At 43.6% G+C, this 16526-nt stretch overlaps 1 protein-coding gene across 3 annotated transcripts in view; it reads left to right on the forward strand.

The window, feature by feature from the left end:
* The window catches only part of MYO16 (myosin XVI), a 605690-nt gene that overhangs the window by 321781 nt on the left and 267383 nt on the right, over positions 1-16526 (forward strand). For all 3 annotated transcript variants that reach the window (XM_027065214.2, XM_053217786.1, XM_027065212.2), the window contains exon 15: positions 8681-8798. In XM_027065214.2, coding sequence (XP_026921015.2) covers positions 8681-8798 — 118 coding nt within the window. The remainder of the gene's footprint in view (positions 1-8680; positions 8799-16526) is intronic.

Genomic DNA, 16526 nt, shown 5'->3' on the forward strand with positions numbered 1-16526 from the left:
GTTCACATAGAAAGTGCCACTCGGTGTGTAGACATTTTTGGGGGATTGGCCCGATTAGCACGTTTTGTGGGGGACTATTGAGAGGTGATAGTGAAGTTTCAAAGTATGTAAAAGAATTGCTAACAAGAGGGGCCCCTGGGTGGCTCAGTCAGTTAAGCGTCTGACTTCAGCTCAGGTCATGATCTCACGGCTCGTGAGTTCGAGCCCCACGTCGGGCTCTGTCCTGACAGCTCGGAGCCTGGAGCCTGCTTCCGACTCTGTGTCTGCCTCTCTCTCTGCCCCTCCCCTGCTCGTGTTCTGTCTCTCTCTCTCTCTTACAAGAATAAGTAAACATTTTAAAAAAACAGAACTGATAACAAGAAAGCTTAATGCTATTGAGGGGCAGGTCATAAAAGTTCATCTCCAATATTGACTTGTTTGATGTACGTTTTGGTATTTTTAGGTATGCAACGTAGTGACTTGATATGTGCATGTATTGCGAAACGATCATCACTATAATTTTTTAATTAACATCCATAACTCCACACAGTTAAATTTTTTTGTCTTGTGATGAGAACTTTTAAGATTTACTTGCTTGGCATCTTTCAAATCCGCAGTTTTCTCAACTGTGGCCACCATGCTGTGCGTTACAGCTGCAGGACTGACTTACCTTGTAACTGGGAGTTTGTACTTTTGACTCCCTTCACGCAATTAAAACTGACTTTAAGTTACATTCAGTAACACCTGCTTTTATTTGAAGACTCCTTGTGGTGATACTTCATCCACCTAAAATATCTCCAGGGTTCAAGGAGGAACCAGAAAGGCCTATTAGCCGCGAAGATAGAGGTCAGAAATTTCACACAATAAAGCTCGGCAATTTTACCCAAGAATACACCTGTAGGGTGCTCACCACTGACTGTGTCTTGTTTTTACACAGTCCTGGTAGGTATTTTTAGCAGGTTTTCTCTGGCCACAGTAGAGGGGAAGTGCAAACTCAAGAGTTGCTAGAAGGATCCTGCAGGGAACACGTATGCTAGGCAGACGCCCTAGTGGGTGGAAAGACAGCCCATCAATAACCAATCGGGGCATGATCAGAACCCAAAAGTGTGCTGCCCTGGGGGTCTCCACCTGCAGGGCTAGCCTTCCAATTTCATTACTGTAGAGGAAATAACTAGAATAACCCAAGTTCATGATGATTATTCTATGCTTGAGACAAAAATAAGACTCCCTTACGTGTGCCCTGTTACTTTAGGGGCCTCGGGGTCTTATGCTCTGTGCTTCCTCATGCTCTCCGATCCCATGATTCCGTCCCCTCCATGTGCTGTCACGCTTCATCCTAGCCCCACCAGCTCCCCTTCTTCCCACATAGACCCCTGCCCAGCAGCCCTCCTGGATATCCCACAGTGTGCATCCCTAAGACGTCCAGAGCTGGACGCAGGGACTCCCAGGTTTCTTCAGCATTCTCCTCCCAGGCCACCCATCAAATAAGTGGCACAGTCACTTTCTCATTGCCCCACTGGAAACCTGGCTTCGGCCTCGATGCCAGCCTCTCCCTGCTTCACCCATGATCACAGTATCCCGTCAATCTGACCTGGTAACACTGTTCTCCAGCCTCATAGAGTTTCCCTGTTCCTATTCTTGCCAGAGCCACCTTTGAACACCTATCCCCCCAGGCGGGGCCATGTGGCCTCTGTCCCTCATTCATTTATTCAACAATGTCTTAAGTGGCTGACATGCGCATGTCCCTTGAATTCAGAGACACCGTCTTAGAGCCTGCCACACAGTGGGAGCTCAAGTACTATGTGGCACGTGAAAGAGTACATGCTTAAGATATCTAGAAGTATTTTCAGCATATCTAAGACACAGTTAATTATCCCAAGTCACCTCAATTCATTTACTTAAACATAGCAAATGAACTTAACATGGATAAACCATTTGTCCGTCATCGGGACCCCGTAGGTTTTGCTGCGTGTGCTGTGTGTCATGCACATGACGGGCAGTGTGGTTCCAGTCCCCTCTCTCTTGCTGCACATTTCATAGCAAGGTGTGGGAAGTGTGCTGGTGTCACCTGACAGGTGCACGCCTCCCCCTCCACAATCACCCCTGCACCGGCCTTGCCAGGCACGTATTTGCAGAAAGATACCTGCCAGTTCATTCTGCGACTTGATATTGAAAGTGTCTGATTACATTGGAGTAAAAACTTAGCTGCTGTTATCTTAGATTATTCCCTAAAACAAAGCCACCTGAAAGTTGAAATGTTTGGGGCGCCTGGGTGGCTCAGTCGGTTAAGCATCCGACTTCGGCTCAGGTCATGATCTCACGGTTTGTGAGTTTGAGCCCCGTCGGGCTCTGTGCTGACAGCTCAGAGCCTGGAGCCTTCTTCGGATTCTGCATCTCCCTCCCTCTGTGCCTCTCTCCCACTCTCTTTCTCTTAAAAAATAAATAAACATTTAAAATAAATAAATAAAAAGTTCACACATTATATAAATATGTAGAAACCCATCACCCTGTGAGAATTGTGCTGTTTGTATTTGGTTTTCTGTCACTGCCCTTTCAACTTATCGCTGTGGGCCAAGGGATATCTGCCATGGTGGCATGCACGTGAGAATACTCTGGAAATCTTATTTGTTAAATAAATTTTTGTTTTGGACCACCTGGGTGGCTCAGTCGGTTGAGCACCTGACTTGAGCTCAGGTCATGATCTTGCTGTTCAAGAGTTCAAGTCCCACATCGGTCTCACTTCTGTCAGTGCAGAGCCCAATTTGGATCCTCTTTCCCCTTTCTTTCTGCCCCTCCCTGCTTGTGCTTGCTCAAAAATAGATAAAACATTAAAAATTTTTAAAAATCTATCTATCTATTATTTATTTATTTATTATTTTTAAGTACACTCCACATCCAGCGCAGAACCCGATATGGGGCTTGAACTCATGACCCTGAGATCAAGATCTGAGCTGACTGAGATCAAGAGTCAGACACTTAACCATCTGAGCCGCCCAGGTGCCCCAATATTCTAGAAATTTTAGTATCTGATTCGTCATTTAGAAATGAGAGGAACTTGGGTTGCCAGGGTGGCTCAGTTGGTTAAGCACCCAAGTCTTGATCTTGGCTCAGGTCAGGATCATGATCTCATGGTTCCTGAGATCAAGCCCCGCATCAGGCTCTGCACTGACAGCGGAGAGCCTGCTTGGGATTCTCTCTCTGTCCCTCTCTCTCTGTGTCTCCCCTCCTTGCTCTCTCTCTATATCTCGAAACAAATAAATAAAAAAAATAGTTTTAAAAGAAATGAGAGGAATGTATATTTAATTGATAGGTCCATGTAATTTTTTTCATATTTTCGACTTCTGAAAAAGATGTCCTTAAGAAATTAAATCCACTCTTACGGATTCCCAAACCTACACCTGATTCTGGAGATTTCTTTCTTTGTGAAGAATATCTATGGTGACATATGTGTTCATTAATGACTAACTCATAACCATTTATTAAGCTCAAACCATATACTGAGAACCTGCATAATTGTACAGCACAGCTCAAAATAATTTAACATTTTGGGTTGACTTGGGTAGGATACCATAATTATCTATGTTCACATAGCAGAGTTAGAGAATTTCTAAAGAACAGTTATCAAATAGACTCAGGTTAACTAACAGAATACCAGGAGCTGTTGGCCTAAGTGTAATGACAAGGAACAGTGGTCCTCACTGTAAGTTATAGACTAAAGCAATCATTTATTAAAATGATCCTTCTGGAAAGAGCAGGCTGTGCAATTTCTAAAGTGCATTCTAGATTACTTTATGTAAATTGGCTTCGCAGTTTAGCTTAAGTAAATACATTCTAAGTTGCATTTCTTTAGATAGATATAACTCTTCCAAATCAGCGTCTGGGAATCAATATTATGATATCCATGCAAATTTCAAGGAAAACCATTTCTAATTCACTTGTTTGTTGTTTTATTCATTTCTCATGCAAATTAAGGATGTCATAAATAAGTGATTCCTAGCCTCATAAGGTAACATCGCCCAGGATTAAGTATGGCTTACACTTCGTATCAGTTATGCTGGGTGTCTTTTTTTTGTTTGTTTGTTTTTTGTTTTTGGCTTCCCTTTAATTACAATCCAGATGAATATCATTTGGTGTTCAAAGCATTCTCAAAACTTACCCACAGTTCTTGCACAGCGCCCTGGTGTACAAGTGGGAATTAAATACAAGTATTTAATGAATGTATATGAATCGACTGTAAATATAACATCACAGGGGTTCAGTGAAACTTTGTACATTTCGGGGATGGGCCAGTACTTCTTGTGGGAAAGAAAAGTCTGATTAAGGAGATGAATAGAAAAGAGCATCCTTGATTGCGGAGCTGAGATTCAGTAGAAGGCTTAAAGTTCAATTCAAGGTGGGATGAAAGGAAACTTCCTTAGGAGGCCTGAAAGGAGAGAGGTGGGTGAGTTGAATAGGAAAGCAGTTCGGCCACACTGGGTGGTGTGACATTGCTGTGGGTTCCCACGCTGGCAGCCACTATCCACGATGCGGCCATGTGGGGCTGCGTGTGCAACAGACACACACAGGGCATCTCCCCTGGGGAGTCTAGCCCACACAATTTTGCCCTGGATCGCAGTATACTGCGAAAGAAAAGCAGTCACTAGAGGTTATTCGGATCAGCAGTTACTGAAAAATAGGGAACACGGGACGTAAAAAGAAGGGCGCAGGGGGGTGGTGTCAGCAGAGTCATGTAAAGCTGAAGAAAAGAGAGCATCTTACTTGTGGTTTCCATCGATGACATAATTAAAGATTAGAACCTGGAGTATGGGGAGGAAGAGAGCAAAGTGAAGGGGTCTGAGCTGGCTCCCTGCTGACCCATGAGGGCACAGAGGGAAGAACCAGGTTTAGGTGGGGTCCGGAGAGCTAGAGAGGTGACACTGAGCTCCAGAGAGGACTGGATACTTTCATAGAGGCCATACACGTGTTTGTAAGGGACACACAGCTGTCATGTTTCTGAATTTTAATCTCCTCCTTCAGTTGTCATGCCTGAAAGGTCTACGCGGGTTTACCTTCTGCCCTGGCAACACGGTTCGGGTTGTGTTTTACGCAACGGGTTTGAACCCTACAACCATGGAGATTGCTCTGGTTCCCCTGTACAGCTTCAAAATAGCTACCATCAGTTCAGACTGTTGTTTTTAATCCCTGTATTTGAATTTCAAGCTGTACAAGCAGGAGATTTTTCCCTGGCAATAGGTTTTTGGAACGTAAAAATCATGTTTTGGGGGAAAAAACAACTGCCTGGGACTTTTCACTAATTCTTCCCCAAATGACTTTCAGCTTTAAGGGACATTCAATTCCATTTACGTTGTTTAAATACACATTTATTGAATAACTGCTTTTTACAGAGCACAGTGGTGTGGTACACATGAGTAAGCCTTTTTTTTTTTATTGAGGAAGACACAGGTTTTTACTCTTAGAAAATACAATACGTTAACTACTATCATAATAATATTGCATAACTTTTAGTGGCAAAGCTATGAAAATCTTAGAGAAAAAAACAAAAAACCCACAGTCGTAAGTTGAAAAAAATCATACCAGTAAAATTTGAATCAGTTACCACTGAGGAAATCTATACATACTTCCTTTTGCCTATATTTTTGTTTAAAGTTTTGTTATTGTACCATATTTTCATGATTTTCTTTGAGAGTTAAGGTGAGCAGTGGAACAATAATCAGTTTTGCTGGTTTGTGTGTGTGTGTGTGTGTGTGTGTGTGTGTGTGTGTGTGTGTGGTTGGTATTTCTCTTAACACATTTACTTAGTGCCACCTATTGGCCAAGTGGATAATTGAAGATAAAAAGCGTTATTTACTCCTCAGGGATGAAAAAGAATGAAATCGTGCCACTTCCAAGGACGTGGATAGAACTGGAGGGTATTATGCTAAGTTAAATAAGTCAGTCAGAGAAGGACAGGTATCCTATGTTTTCACTCATGTGGAAACTGAGAAACTAAACAGAAGAACATAGCGGAAGGGAAGGAAAAACAAGATAAAAACAGGGAGGGAGGCAAACCATAAGAAGCTCTGAAATACAGAGAACAAACCAAGGGTTCCTGGAGGGGAAGGGGTGGGGGATGGGCTAAGTGGGTGACAGGCATTAAGGAGGGCACTTGTTGGGATGAGCACTGGGTGTCGTATTTAACTGATGAATCACTGGCTTCTACTCCTGAAGCCAAGATGAGACTCCATGTTAACTAACTTGAGAATAAAAAAAAAAAATGTTTTTTCAGTGTAACCAATAATATCGTAGGCTTGAATTATGGACCAACAGCACACAATGAAAGATTGCCATAAGAGCTTTTGCATTTTGTTCAATAGTTTTAGATTTATATAACATTATGCCTTATATTCCCTTATTGTTATTCCAGCACTCATAGCCTGGTGATGCACTGATTAAGCATGCTGATTTTGCAGAGACATTGCCTGGGTTCGAATTCCAGCTCCACTATCTGTAATCTCTGAACCTTGGGGAAGTTACTTAATCTCTCAATGTCCTTTTATATAAAATGGAGACACTAGATTTTTTTTTTGGTATGTTTTATTTATTTTTGAGAGCAAGAAAGACAGAGCACAAGTCGGGGAGGGACAGAAAGAGAGGGGGACACAGAATCTGAAGCAGGCTCCAGGCCCTGAGCTGTCAGCACAGAGCCCGACGCAGGGCTCGAACTCAAGAACTGTGAGACCCTGACCTGAGCTGAAGGTGGACACTTAACCAACTGAGCCACCCGGGCTCCCTGAGACAATAGTTATAAGCATTAAAAGAAATATCTGCATAAACATACATGTGTACCTGTATGTGTGCATGTATATGGTATACATAATTTTATATATAACTTTGTTTATATTATATATTACATGTTATATATATAAAACTTTAGGATAATTCTTGGCACAAAATGAATGTTTTCTACTACTATCAACAAAAATAAAATTATCTTTGTTATTTGTTGAATGCTGAGAACTTTGTATACCCGACATTGATAAGCACTGAAGGAGTTATTCCTGTGGTGGAATAAAGGAAAATGCAGTTCTTGGGAGTTCGTGAAACTTGCTTAATGTCATATAATTTATCATTAGCAGAGGTGAAATGTGGACACATCTACTTGTTACTACAAAGAACGTGTATTGAACCATCACCCTGTATTTCCTGTTTGGGCAAATGTTATTATCTTTTATGTCTCTGTAAGAATACCAAAAAAGCAGTTTATTTTCAGTTATAGCACCAAAATAGCTAGAATCCAGAATACTTTTAAAAATTCATTTTAACCCTCTTTATGAATTTTTAAATAATTATTTAATGTAAGGGGTGAAAGATTTATTCAATCTAAAGAGAAACTAGGTATAACATACATGTTGAAAATGCGATTTACTTACACTATCAATTCCATGATATGCTTGTTTAATATTGAATTACTGGAAAAGCAGCAAACAAAACAAAACAGGGCCTTTATAAATACCATTTCAGATTATTTTTCAGAATACATTTCTGGCATCACTACTATCAATTAACTGTTATGATCTTTAAAACTAGGTTATTACTAAGAGACCGAAATCGACATGTTTCCTCCAAAAGTTCAATATTTGGTAGATATTTTGGAAGATTTTACTATTACCACAACTTTTAGCACTTTGGATTTGTGATTAGGCTCAAAGTATTATTTTATAATTTTTCAGTATATGAAATGCTTCCAGGTGAACCGAATGCATTAGTAGATCAGCATTCAGAAAGTTAAAAAGTAGCAGCAAAGTTGGGTTTTTTTTAAACTTAGAATACAATTCTCAAAAAATACAATCACCAGAAACTATAAAGAACCCCCTGTATCAATAAAGTAATGTATTAATTAGTGTGCTCCTTCGTACGGCTGATGCAGAAACTGCTTTTAACATCCATGACTTGAAAGATACAGAAAAATACCTTTGAAACTTCCAAATTTTCATACTTTTTAGAGGATTCCTTGGTCATCATCATTATCATAGACACAATCAATTGCGAGAAGAAATTGTGTTTTATTTTCCTATAGCCAAGGTTTAAGGAAACGTTAAGAATTTCAGATGTTAGGGTTGATCTGAAGATCTTTGTTAACAGCATTAAAATTTTTTTAAAGTTTATTCATTTTTGGGGGAGAGAGAGAGAGAGAGAGAGAGAAGGGGAGGGGCAGAGAGAGGGAGACACAGAATCCCAAGCAGGCTCCAGGCTCTGAGCTGTCAGCACAGAGCCGACATGGGGCTTGAACTCGTGAACTGTGAGATCATGACCTGAGCTGAAGTCAAACAACTGAGCCAGCCAGGCACCCCTAATTTGTTGGTTTTAAAAGAACCAATATTAAATCCAATTCCTTCCCTCAAAAACCACAAAAGCATTTCTACTGTTTTATTAAGTCTCAAAGCTCAAATAACATGTGTTGAGTTGATTATGTTTGTGTGAAGAGATAGCAAAGCCAAATGAAACCCTCTGTGTATCATTACCTTCTTAACATTAGCTACATTCTGAGACAGAAGGAGGCAGTAGTTTGCAGTTGAAGAAAGAGTGACTTTAAAAATTCAACACAGTATCATACCAACAACAGAGAACCTCCTGGATGATGGACTATTCCTGGATCTTTGCTACTATTCCTGTTTTATTTTTAAAAACGAGTTGCTCAGTAAATGTTTCCATTTTTCTGCAGGTCATATGCATCTTGGAAGCCTTTGGGCACGCCAGGACAACTCTGAATGACCTGTCCAGTTGTTTCATAAAGTATTTTGAACTACAATTCTGCGAGAGGAAAAAACACCTAACGGGAGGTAAGTAGAACATTAACAAAGGCAGATCTCAGGAGCTGCCAGCAGGGGGCAGAGAAACTCCAGGCATGGTGACAACAGTGTGCGTGTGCGTGCACATGTGTGTGCGTACGTGTGTGTGGCTATCTGCACACCTGAGATGTCAGGTTATGAGTTCAAAACCTCTTGTGAATTGAGGGATATCAGAAATGTGAGGGGAACTTTTTCAAGATGATTCTTGTGTAAACTATCTAATCGGGAACCTAACGAAAAACAGCTGAAATGGATCATAATTGTTGAACACAGAAATGACTCACACACCCAATTACAATAAATTATGACTGGAGTAAATAATTCCTTCATAAAACAGACACTGAAGTCTATTTTAAATAAAAGTGAATGTGTATTTTTAAAATGAGTGGATTAAATCAAAACATCAAAATAAGCACCCAACTAAAGCCAAAGAACACTATTTATTTTTTGGCTTCAATATTTAATGTGTACTTGATGAAAAGCCCTTATTTAAAATTAAACTAATTTAGAATTCACCTGAGATGTTACAGTTTTCTAATGAAAACAGATTATCCAGGCAAATTAAAAGAATTGTAGGTGGGGAGCCCATGCACTTGGAAGAATCAAGTATTGTAAAAACATTAATAACAGCCGTTAGCAACCAATTAATTGCTAAGTGTAATCATTTTAGAAAGAGATCAGTCCTATTTGGTGTTTTCAAGTATGCTTCAAGAAACAAAAGTTGGTTTGGACCATGACTTAGAAACAAAAAGCTCGGGCGCCTGGGGGGCTCAGTCGGTTAAGCCTCCGACTTCGGCTCAGGTCATGATCTTGCCTTTCCTGGGTTTGAGCCCCGCGTCGGGCTCTGTGCTGACAGCTCAGAGCCTGGAGCCTGCTTCGGATTCTGTGTCTCCTTCTCTCTCTGCCCCTCCCCTGCTTGTGCTCTGTCTCTCTCTCTCTCAAAAATAAACATTTTTTAAAAAAGAAAGAAAAAGCCTGCATTTTGCAGTAAGTGCCAAAATCCATTATTAGTAAATGAAATTTGGTAAGAAAAAAATGTATAAAAGACGTAACAAAAGATAACTTTAGATGTTGAAGTTAACAGCTTCAGTTCTGCAATAGGAATGTTATGTCTTGAAAAATCTGTGACAAAGAGCTATATTTGAAGGTCCACCATTTGAGGAAGACCTCAGCCAAGAAATATCTTGAGCCTCAAAGTCTGGTTTTCAGGTCTTGGTTTTATCACACCGCAGTGAGAGTGTCCCCCCGACTTCTTCAATTCTGACCGTAAACCCTGAGCTTTCGGGGCCCAGCGGTTGGAGCTAGGGGTGGAGGAAGTCCCCGGTGCTGCGGGAGGCCCCTGTCCACTCCATGTGTGACTCCAGGGTACTTGGGAGCTCGTCGTAAACACAGGCCTACGGACTGGGGCTCTGTATTTAACAAGATTCCCAGTAGTGCGTATGAACACCCAAGTTTGAGAGGCATTTCTTCCAGCCTGAGTCGAGCTGGCCATGCTTTTATGCACATGGGCCTTGGAGGAGAAACCACTTATCTGGACATCACTCCCATGACCTTGTGTTTTCTGGATTCGGCATTCCCCTTACCAAAGCGGAGAGGCACTAAGGGGCTTTTGCAGGTGTTGCCCATTACTAATTTTGTTGACTTTTTTTTTTTCTGGCTGGAATCTAATATGTCCCCTTCAGGAGTGTTAGTTTAGAGTATCATTCTATATATATGCGCATGTGCAGGGGAAGCAGGACCGCTGCAGTGCACTAACCGGCCGCCTGTTAGCGGGGCCCCAGGACGCTCCAGCATCGTCACATCCACGGTACCACTCTCATGGCTTCTTGGAGGCAGCAGTGACGTGGCCGGAGTGTGATTCACAGGGGGAACCAGGGCTTTCCCTGACCCAAAAGTCCTCTGCATGGTGCAGAACTGCGCGTGCAAGCGTGGGGTGCCTTCGGCAGAATGGTGCCTGGGTGTGGTGCCCCTTGGGAAAGCAGCAGGCCGGACCTCCGTGGAAGGAGGCGCACCCCCACCTCTCTGCACCCCCGTTTTGTTTTCCCACTCATCCACTTCTCATTAGCATCCTTGATTTGCTCCCTGTAGCCCCAGCTTGTTAGTCTGGTAGCTTCCTGCTCTGTTCCTTTAAAAATCTGGCAGAATGATTGTTCTGCTGGTTCTATGTTCCTTTTTGATTGATTTTAAGAACACAACACGTACTGCTAGACAAACAGGGCCAGTGCCGGCTGAGACTGCATGACAAGGAGCAGGGAGGCTCGGAGCGGGCAGACGGGAGCTCAGCTCCTTGTTCCCTGTGTGGAAGGGGAACGGTGAGCCATGTGTGCAGAGGATGTGCCTCGGAAGACAACGTTCAAGCCCTTTGGGGCGCACGTGAAGAAATGCAAGACTGAAAAGGAGAAGTCTCGGGAAGCGTGGCCAAGTGCCTTCAGATATTTGCTACCAGGTGGAGAGGGTCTGGAGAACAAAGGTCTGTATGTGAGCTCCGCAGAGTTGGTGGATGTGACAGAGAGGAAGTACGTTTCCTGATCACGAGGCCCTCCCACCCGCCTTCCTCGTGATGCACCCCACCTTCTCGCCCCATGCTGGGGTTGCTCCAGGAGGGGAAGGTGCAGACCCCTCCAGAGCTCCCAACAGTCAGTCTCGAGGGGACCTGGGCGACGTTGTTCTAGAGACACTGCCTGATTCTGCACGTTCTAGAGCCTGCCCACGAAGCACCTGCTAACTGATGAGCAGGGTTCTGGCACCCCGAGGAGTGACTTCATAGTGTGTGTCGTCTCCTGGTGCCTGTCAGCATGGAAGGGGTTCTGTAGAGTGCTTGGCCATGCAGGACCCACTCTAACAAAACATGACAGGCTCGGTGACTTCGAACGGACGTCTGGGATCCGCGGGATGGTACTCTCTCGGATGTCGCTAGGAGTCAGTCCTTCCTCGCCTTGGCCAGCCGCTGACGGTTCCTGCCAGATCTTGGTGTTTGCTGGCTCCTGGCTCCCAACTCCAGTCTCTGCCTGGCTGGTCACAGGCCCTCTGGCCCCACCTCTCTCCTCTTCCCCTGATAAACACCAGTCTTAATGAAGTGGGACCTGTGCTGCACCAATACAATTTTGTCTTTTCTAAAAAAATCTATTTGATGTTTTATTGGACATGTAGGTGTCCATACTGCTGTGTTGTTAGTTCAGAAGTAAATTCAACTGGGTCCTGCCGCTGAAGGCTTGCAGGATAGTCGAGGAGCTAAGACCTATCTGCCTGCCTCTCTTCCCCACCAGAGTGTAAATCTGCGTTCCCTGCTGTATCTCCAGGGTCCAGCACAGTGTCTGGTGGAATTAATGTTCAATAAATGCCAAGAGAATAAATGGATGAAGGGCTGGCTGATTCTAGGGGAGTAACTCTAACTCTAACTAACTCTATGGGGGGGGGGGTAAGAAGTGGTAAGAACTATAAAGGGGCCGCGGACTCCAAAGAGCCCATGCAGCTGATGTTTCCACACTGAGCTCAGACTCCAGAAGTCCTGGGTCTTAGGTCCAACCTTAGCACTGCCCCTATGACCTTGATCGAGTCACGGAGACTCTCTAAGGCTTATTTGTAAACTAGAAAGTGTAGACCACGGAGACCAGCAGAACATGTACCTGAATGAAGCAGGATGTGCAAGACAGTGGGGGCTGTGCCAGTCTGGAAGCACCGTGCCCTCCAGCAGGACCTCACCTGAACTTGAAGACTATTGGCAGGTGCCCCGCTTTCAGGCAAGGTCACGTCCCCGAGTCCTGGGGTTAGGACATAGGCGTATCGTCTGTGGGGCACAATCCAGACCCCCTTAGAGGGGGTCCATTATGTTGTCTTTACTTCTTAAACTGATTTTCAGGTTACGAACCTCATGGTTGGAGCGCCTGGGTGGCTTAGTCGGTTAAGCTCCCGACTCTTGATTTTGGCTCGGGTCACAAGTTCATGGTCTGTGAGATCAAGCCCTGAACCAGGGTCTGTGCTGACAGTGCAGAGCTTGCTTGGGATTCTCTCTTTCTCTCCTTCTCTGTCTGCCCCTCTCCTGCTCACACACTCTCTCTCTCAAGATAAATAAATAAACTTAAAAAAAAAGGAACCTCATTGTTACCTCCAAACAGGAGGCACCAAGCACTTGAAGAAGCTACTAGCCAGTGTGATACCTTTGAACAATTACATCTGTTATCCAGACTCCTTTTCTGAAAGAAAAATAAAAGACATATTAATTGAAACTACTTTACACAAATTTTAAAGAGAGCTGAATTATTCAAATGGGTTCCCTGGAAAAGCCTTCTGAATTTTAAGTGCTCACTAAAATAGTAAATCAAATTTGAGTAAGGTTATTGCACCTCAAACTAGGTCAAATAAATGTAGGTTACAGGTTGATTTTGTACTTTATGGTAGTCTGGGTTCCCTTAAATTATCAGCATTTCTAAAAGAATGGTGAGGGTTTTATTGGACAGGGAGCATTATCTCACAAATTTTAAGGTGGAGTGGACGTTGCATGTTTCCTTCATTGATCTGTTGCTTCTAGTTTAATTTTTTTTAATTTTTTAATGTTTATTTTTGAGAGAGAGAGAGGGTGAGCAGGGGAGGGGAAGAGAGAGACAGAGACAGAATCCAAAGCAGGCTCCAGGCTGTGAGCCGTCAGCACAGAGCCCAGTGTGGGGCTCGAACCCATGAACTGTGAGAACATGACCTGAGCTGGACTGAGCCACCCAGTCACCCCATGCTTTTGTAGTTTAATGCCAGCTCCCTAATCGGAGTATGTGTGTGTGTGTGTATGTGTATGTATATATATATATATATATATATATATATATATATATATATATGTCAGAAAGTATGATGCTTAGTTTTATGAAACACCAGCTATAGAAAAGTAGGGAATGTTCCTTGTTTTGAAGAAGATTTAATTAATAAATAGCATTGTGGTCTGGTTTTCAGCCCAATATTTTCTCCCATCTGATTACTTATTTAACAATACAATTATTCTGGGTTCCCTGGTATATGCATCAGCATGCTCGGGACGAAGTGATGTGTAAAACCTCTTACCGTCGTCCCATAGGTAAGGATGTAACGTACAAATATTGGGAAAACTTTGTCAGTGATGGTTTGTTTTCACTCATCCAGTACCTTTCACTTGGGACCTGAGGTAGTTGCTGAATCCCTAATGATTTATATTTTTCATTCAAGAGTGCCGAGAGGTTTTCTGGGTGTGAGGTTCAAAGGCACCAATGAAAATAATGGTGGAGAATATATTGATGCCATATTCCCAGCTTTTCTCTCATGATCAAGATCATAGCTGGTCTTTTTTTAGGGTCTTTTAAAGATTTTTTAGGGCAACTTTTAAAGTTGCCATTCATTTTAAAATATGTGCCATCTTTTGACATATGATAAGATATCCTTTCAATCTTTTCCCCAGTGGTTCATTTTCTGGTTTATAAATCTTCAAAATTACACGATACCTGGGCACCTGGGTGGGTCAGTTGGTTGACCATCTGACTCTTGATTTCGGCTCACGTCATGATCTCACGGTTCGTGGGATTGAGCCCCACGTTGGGCTCTGAGCTGCCCTTGGAGCCTCCTTGGGATTCTCTCTCTCTCTCTCTCTCTCTCTCTCTCTCTCTCTCTCTCTCTCCCCCCGCTCCCCCCTACCTCTGTGTCTCTCAAAATAAGTAAACAAACATTTTAAAAAATGTGATACAGACCTCTGGCGTCTTTGGAAGTACAGGTCACAAAGCACACAGCATTCTTCAGTGGGGTCGTTTGGCACAGTGCAGGGGGCTCCAGGCTGGATCTGTGTGTGCACATGGGGTGAGTGTCCTTACCGTCTTTCCCCAACTATAAAATTAGACACCAGACCATTCTCTCCTGTGTTCCTTTCAGCATTGTTTCACTTTTTAAAAAAATGTTTATTTTTTGAGAGAGAGAGCAAGCGAGCGGGGGTGGGGGTGGGCAGAGAGAGAGAGAGAGAAAATCCCAAGCAGGCTCTGGGCTGTCAGCCCAGAGCCCGACTCAGGGCTCAAACCCACGAACCGTGAAATCATGACCTGAGTCGGAACCAAGAATCAGACACTTAACACACTGAGCTCCCCCTAGGTGTCCCCAGCTTTGTTTCACTTAATTAGAGAGAATCTCCTTGTGAAGTTGAATGTTTCTAAGGTTCCAATGGAGGCTACGAACGGTTTGTGGTCACTGCTGGTCACCGTGGAAAGGGCAGGCAGAGCTGAGACCGCGGTGGGGAGCTGGGTGAGCGCCACCACACCCCTGCGCTCAGCTCAGTCAGTGGGCTGTGCGCCAGGTCCCTGCTGCAGGTGACGCATTGGAGCCCAGCTCGAAGGCTCAGACCTCCTTCGGCAACTAGACATGCAAAGCTGAAACGGTCCACCTGTCCCGGGCAAACCTATCTACCCACCAGATGCTTCCTTGGGTGATGAGGTGGTCTCTTCCTCTGGGACATTCACGATTGAGGAGGATGCTGGTGGGTAAACGCTGACGGGAAGGCTTTTGGAAGTTCACACATCCCAGGAAACATGGGATTCTGGTGCATTTCCTAACGGCTTCCTTGTGGAATTGCACACTCATCAGGATAACAAAACAAGCTGTGGTTTGCAAAGTATCAGGCTGTCTAATAAGAGGAGTATGAGCTTAAACTTGGAAACTTTGGAGACTCCTGAGGTCTGCTTTTTCTCTTTTTTTTTAATTTTTAAGCCTTATTACATTGAAATTCAGGCAAATTATTTTTCTGTAGTGATTTCGTCTGTTTTTTATCTTTTTTAAAATGTTTAAGCCTTGGGGCGCCTGGGTGGCTCGGTCGGTTAAGCGTCCGACTTCAGCTTAGGTCATGATCTCACGGTCCGTGGGTTCGAGCCCCGCATCGGGCTCTGTGCTGACAGCTCAGAGCCTGGAGCCTGTTTCAGATTCTGTGTCTCCCTCTCTCTCTGCCCCTCCCCCGTTCATGCTCTGTCTCTCTCTGTCTCAAAAATAAATAAACATTAAAATGTTTAAGCCTTATTACATTGAACTTCAGGCAAATTATTTTTCTGTTGTGGTTTCGTCTGCTTTTTCTCTTTTTTAAAATGTTTAAGCCTTATTACATTGAAATTCAGGCAAATTATTTTTCTGTTGTGATTTCGTTTGAAATAAGCTTTTACCTATCTCTAGTGCTTTCTTCTGCATGCTTCGTATAAATTAACGTTTTCTTTGCAACACGTGGTCTGATTTCGCTTTGATGTGCTGTAGCTCCCCATAAAGTCTGCCTCTTCCCGTTTTGCCAATAGTTTCAACCCGCTTCACCTATCCTGTCATTTGGTCATTTATAACCCAGCACAAACCAATATGACTGTTTGCGAGTTGCGATATATTCAGGCTCTCCCAGAACACCCCAGTCTGTGCGCGCAGGTGAGTCACTGTCATAGAAGTGAGATATGCTGGCTTGTTCCTGCGTCGCCCCACTTCTGACACCCACCTTGGTATTCCCGGCCGTCTCTCCGGGCCCGGAGCTGTTGCCCAGATGGTCTCCCATCCTGGTGGCCTTTGGTGGCTCCGCAGTGGTAACTTCCTGCTTGTCAGTGAGCAGAGAGCCTTTCCACTCTGGCTTCTACTGCCTGGGTGTCCCCACCGAGGTTCTTTGTCCCCATGTTTTCTCAATTTAACCTTGTTTAGAACACCCGTCCCTCCTAAAGACACAAAGCCAGCCCGCTTTGTGGTTTTCAGCCTCGT

This window comes from Acinonyx jubatus, chromosome A1 (genome assembly GCF_027475565.1).
Source record: "Acinonyx jubatus isolate Ajub_Pintada_27869175 chromosome A1, VMU_Ajub_asm_v1.0, whole genome shotgun sequence".
In the NCBI taxonomy this organism is placed as follows: domain Eukaryota; kingdom Metazoa; phylum Chordata; class Mammalia; order Carnivora; family Felidae; genus Acinonyx; species Acinonyx jubatus.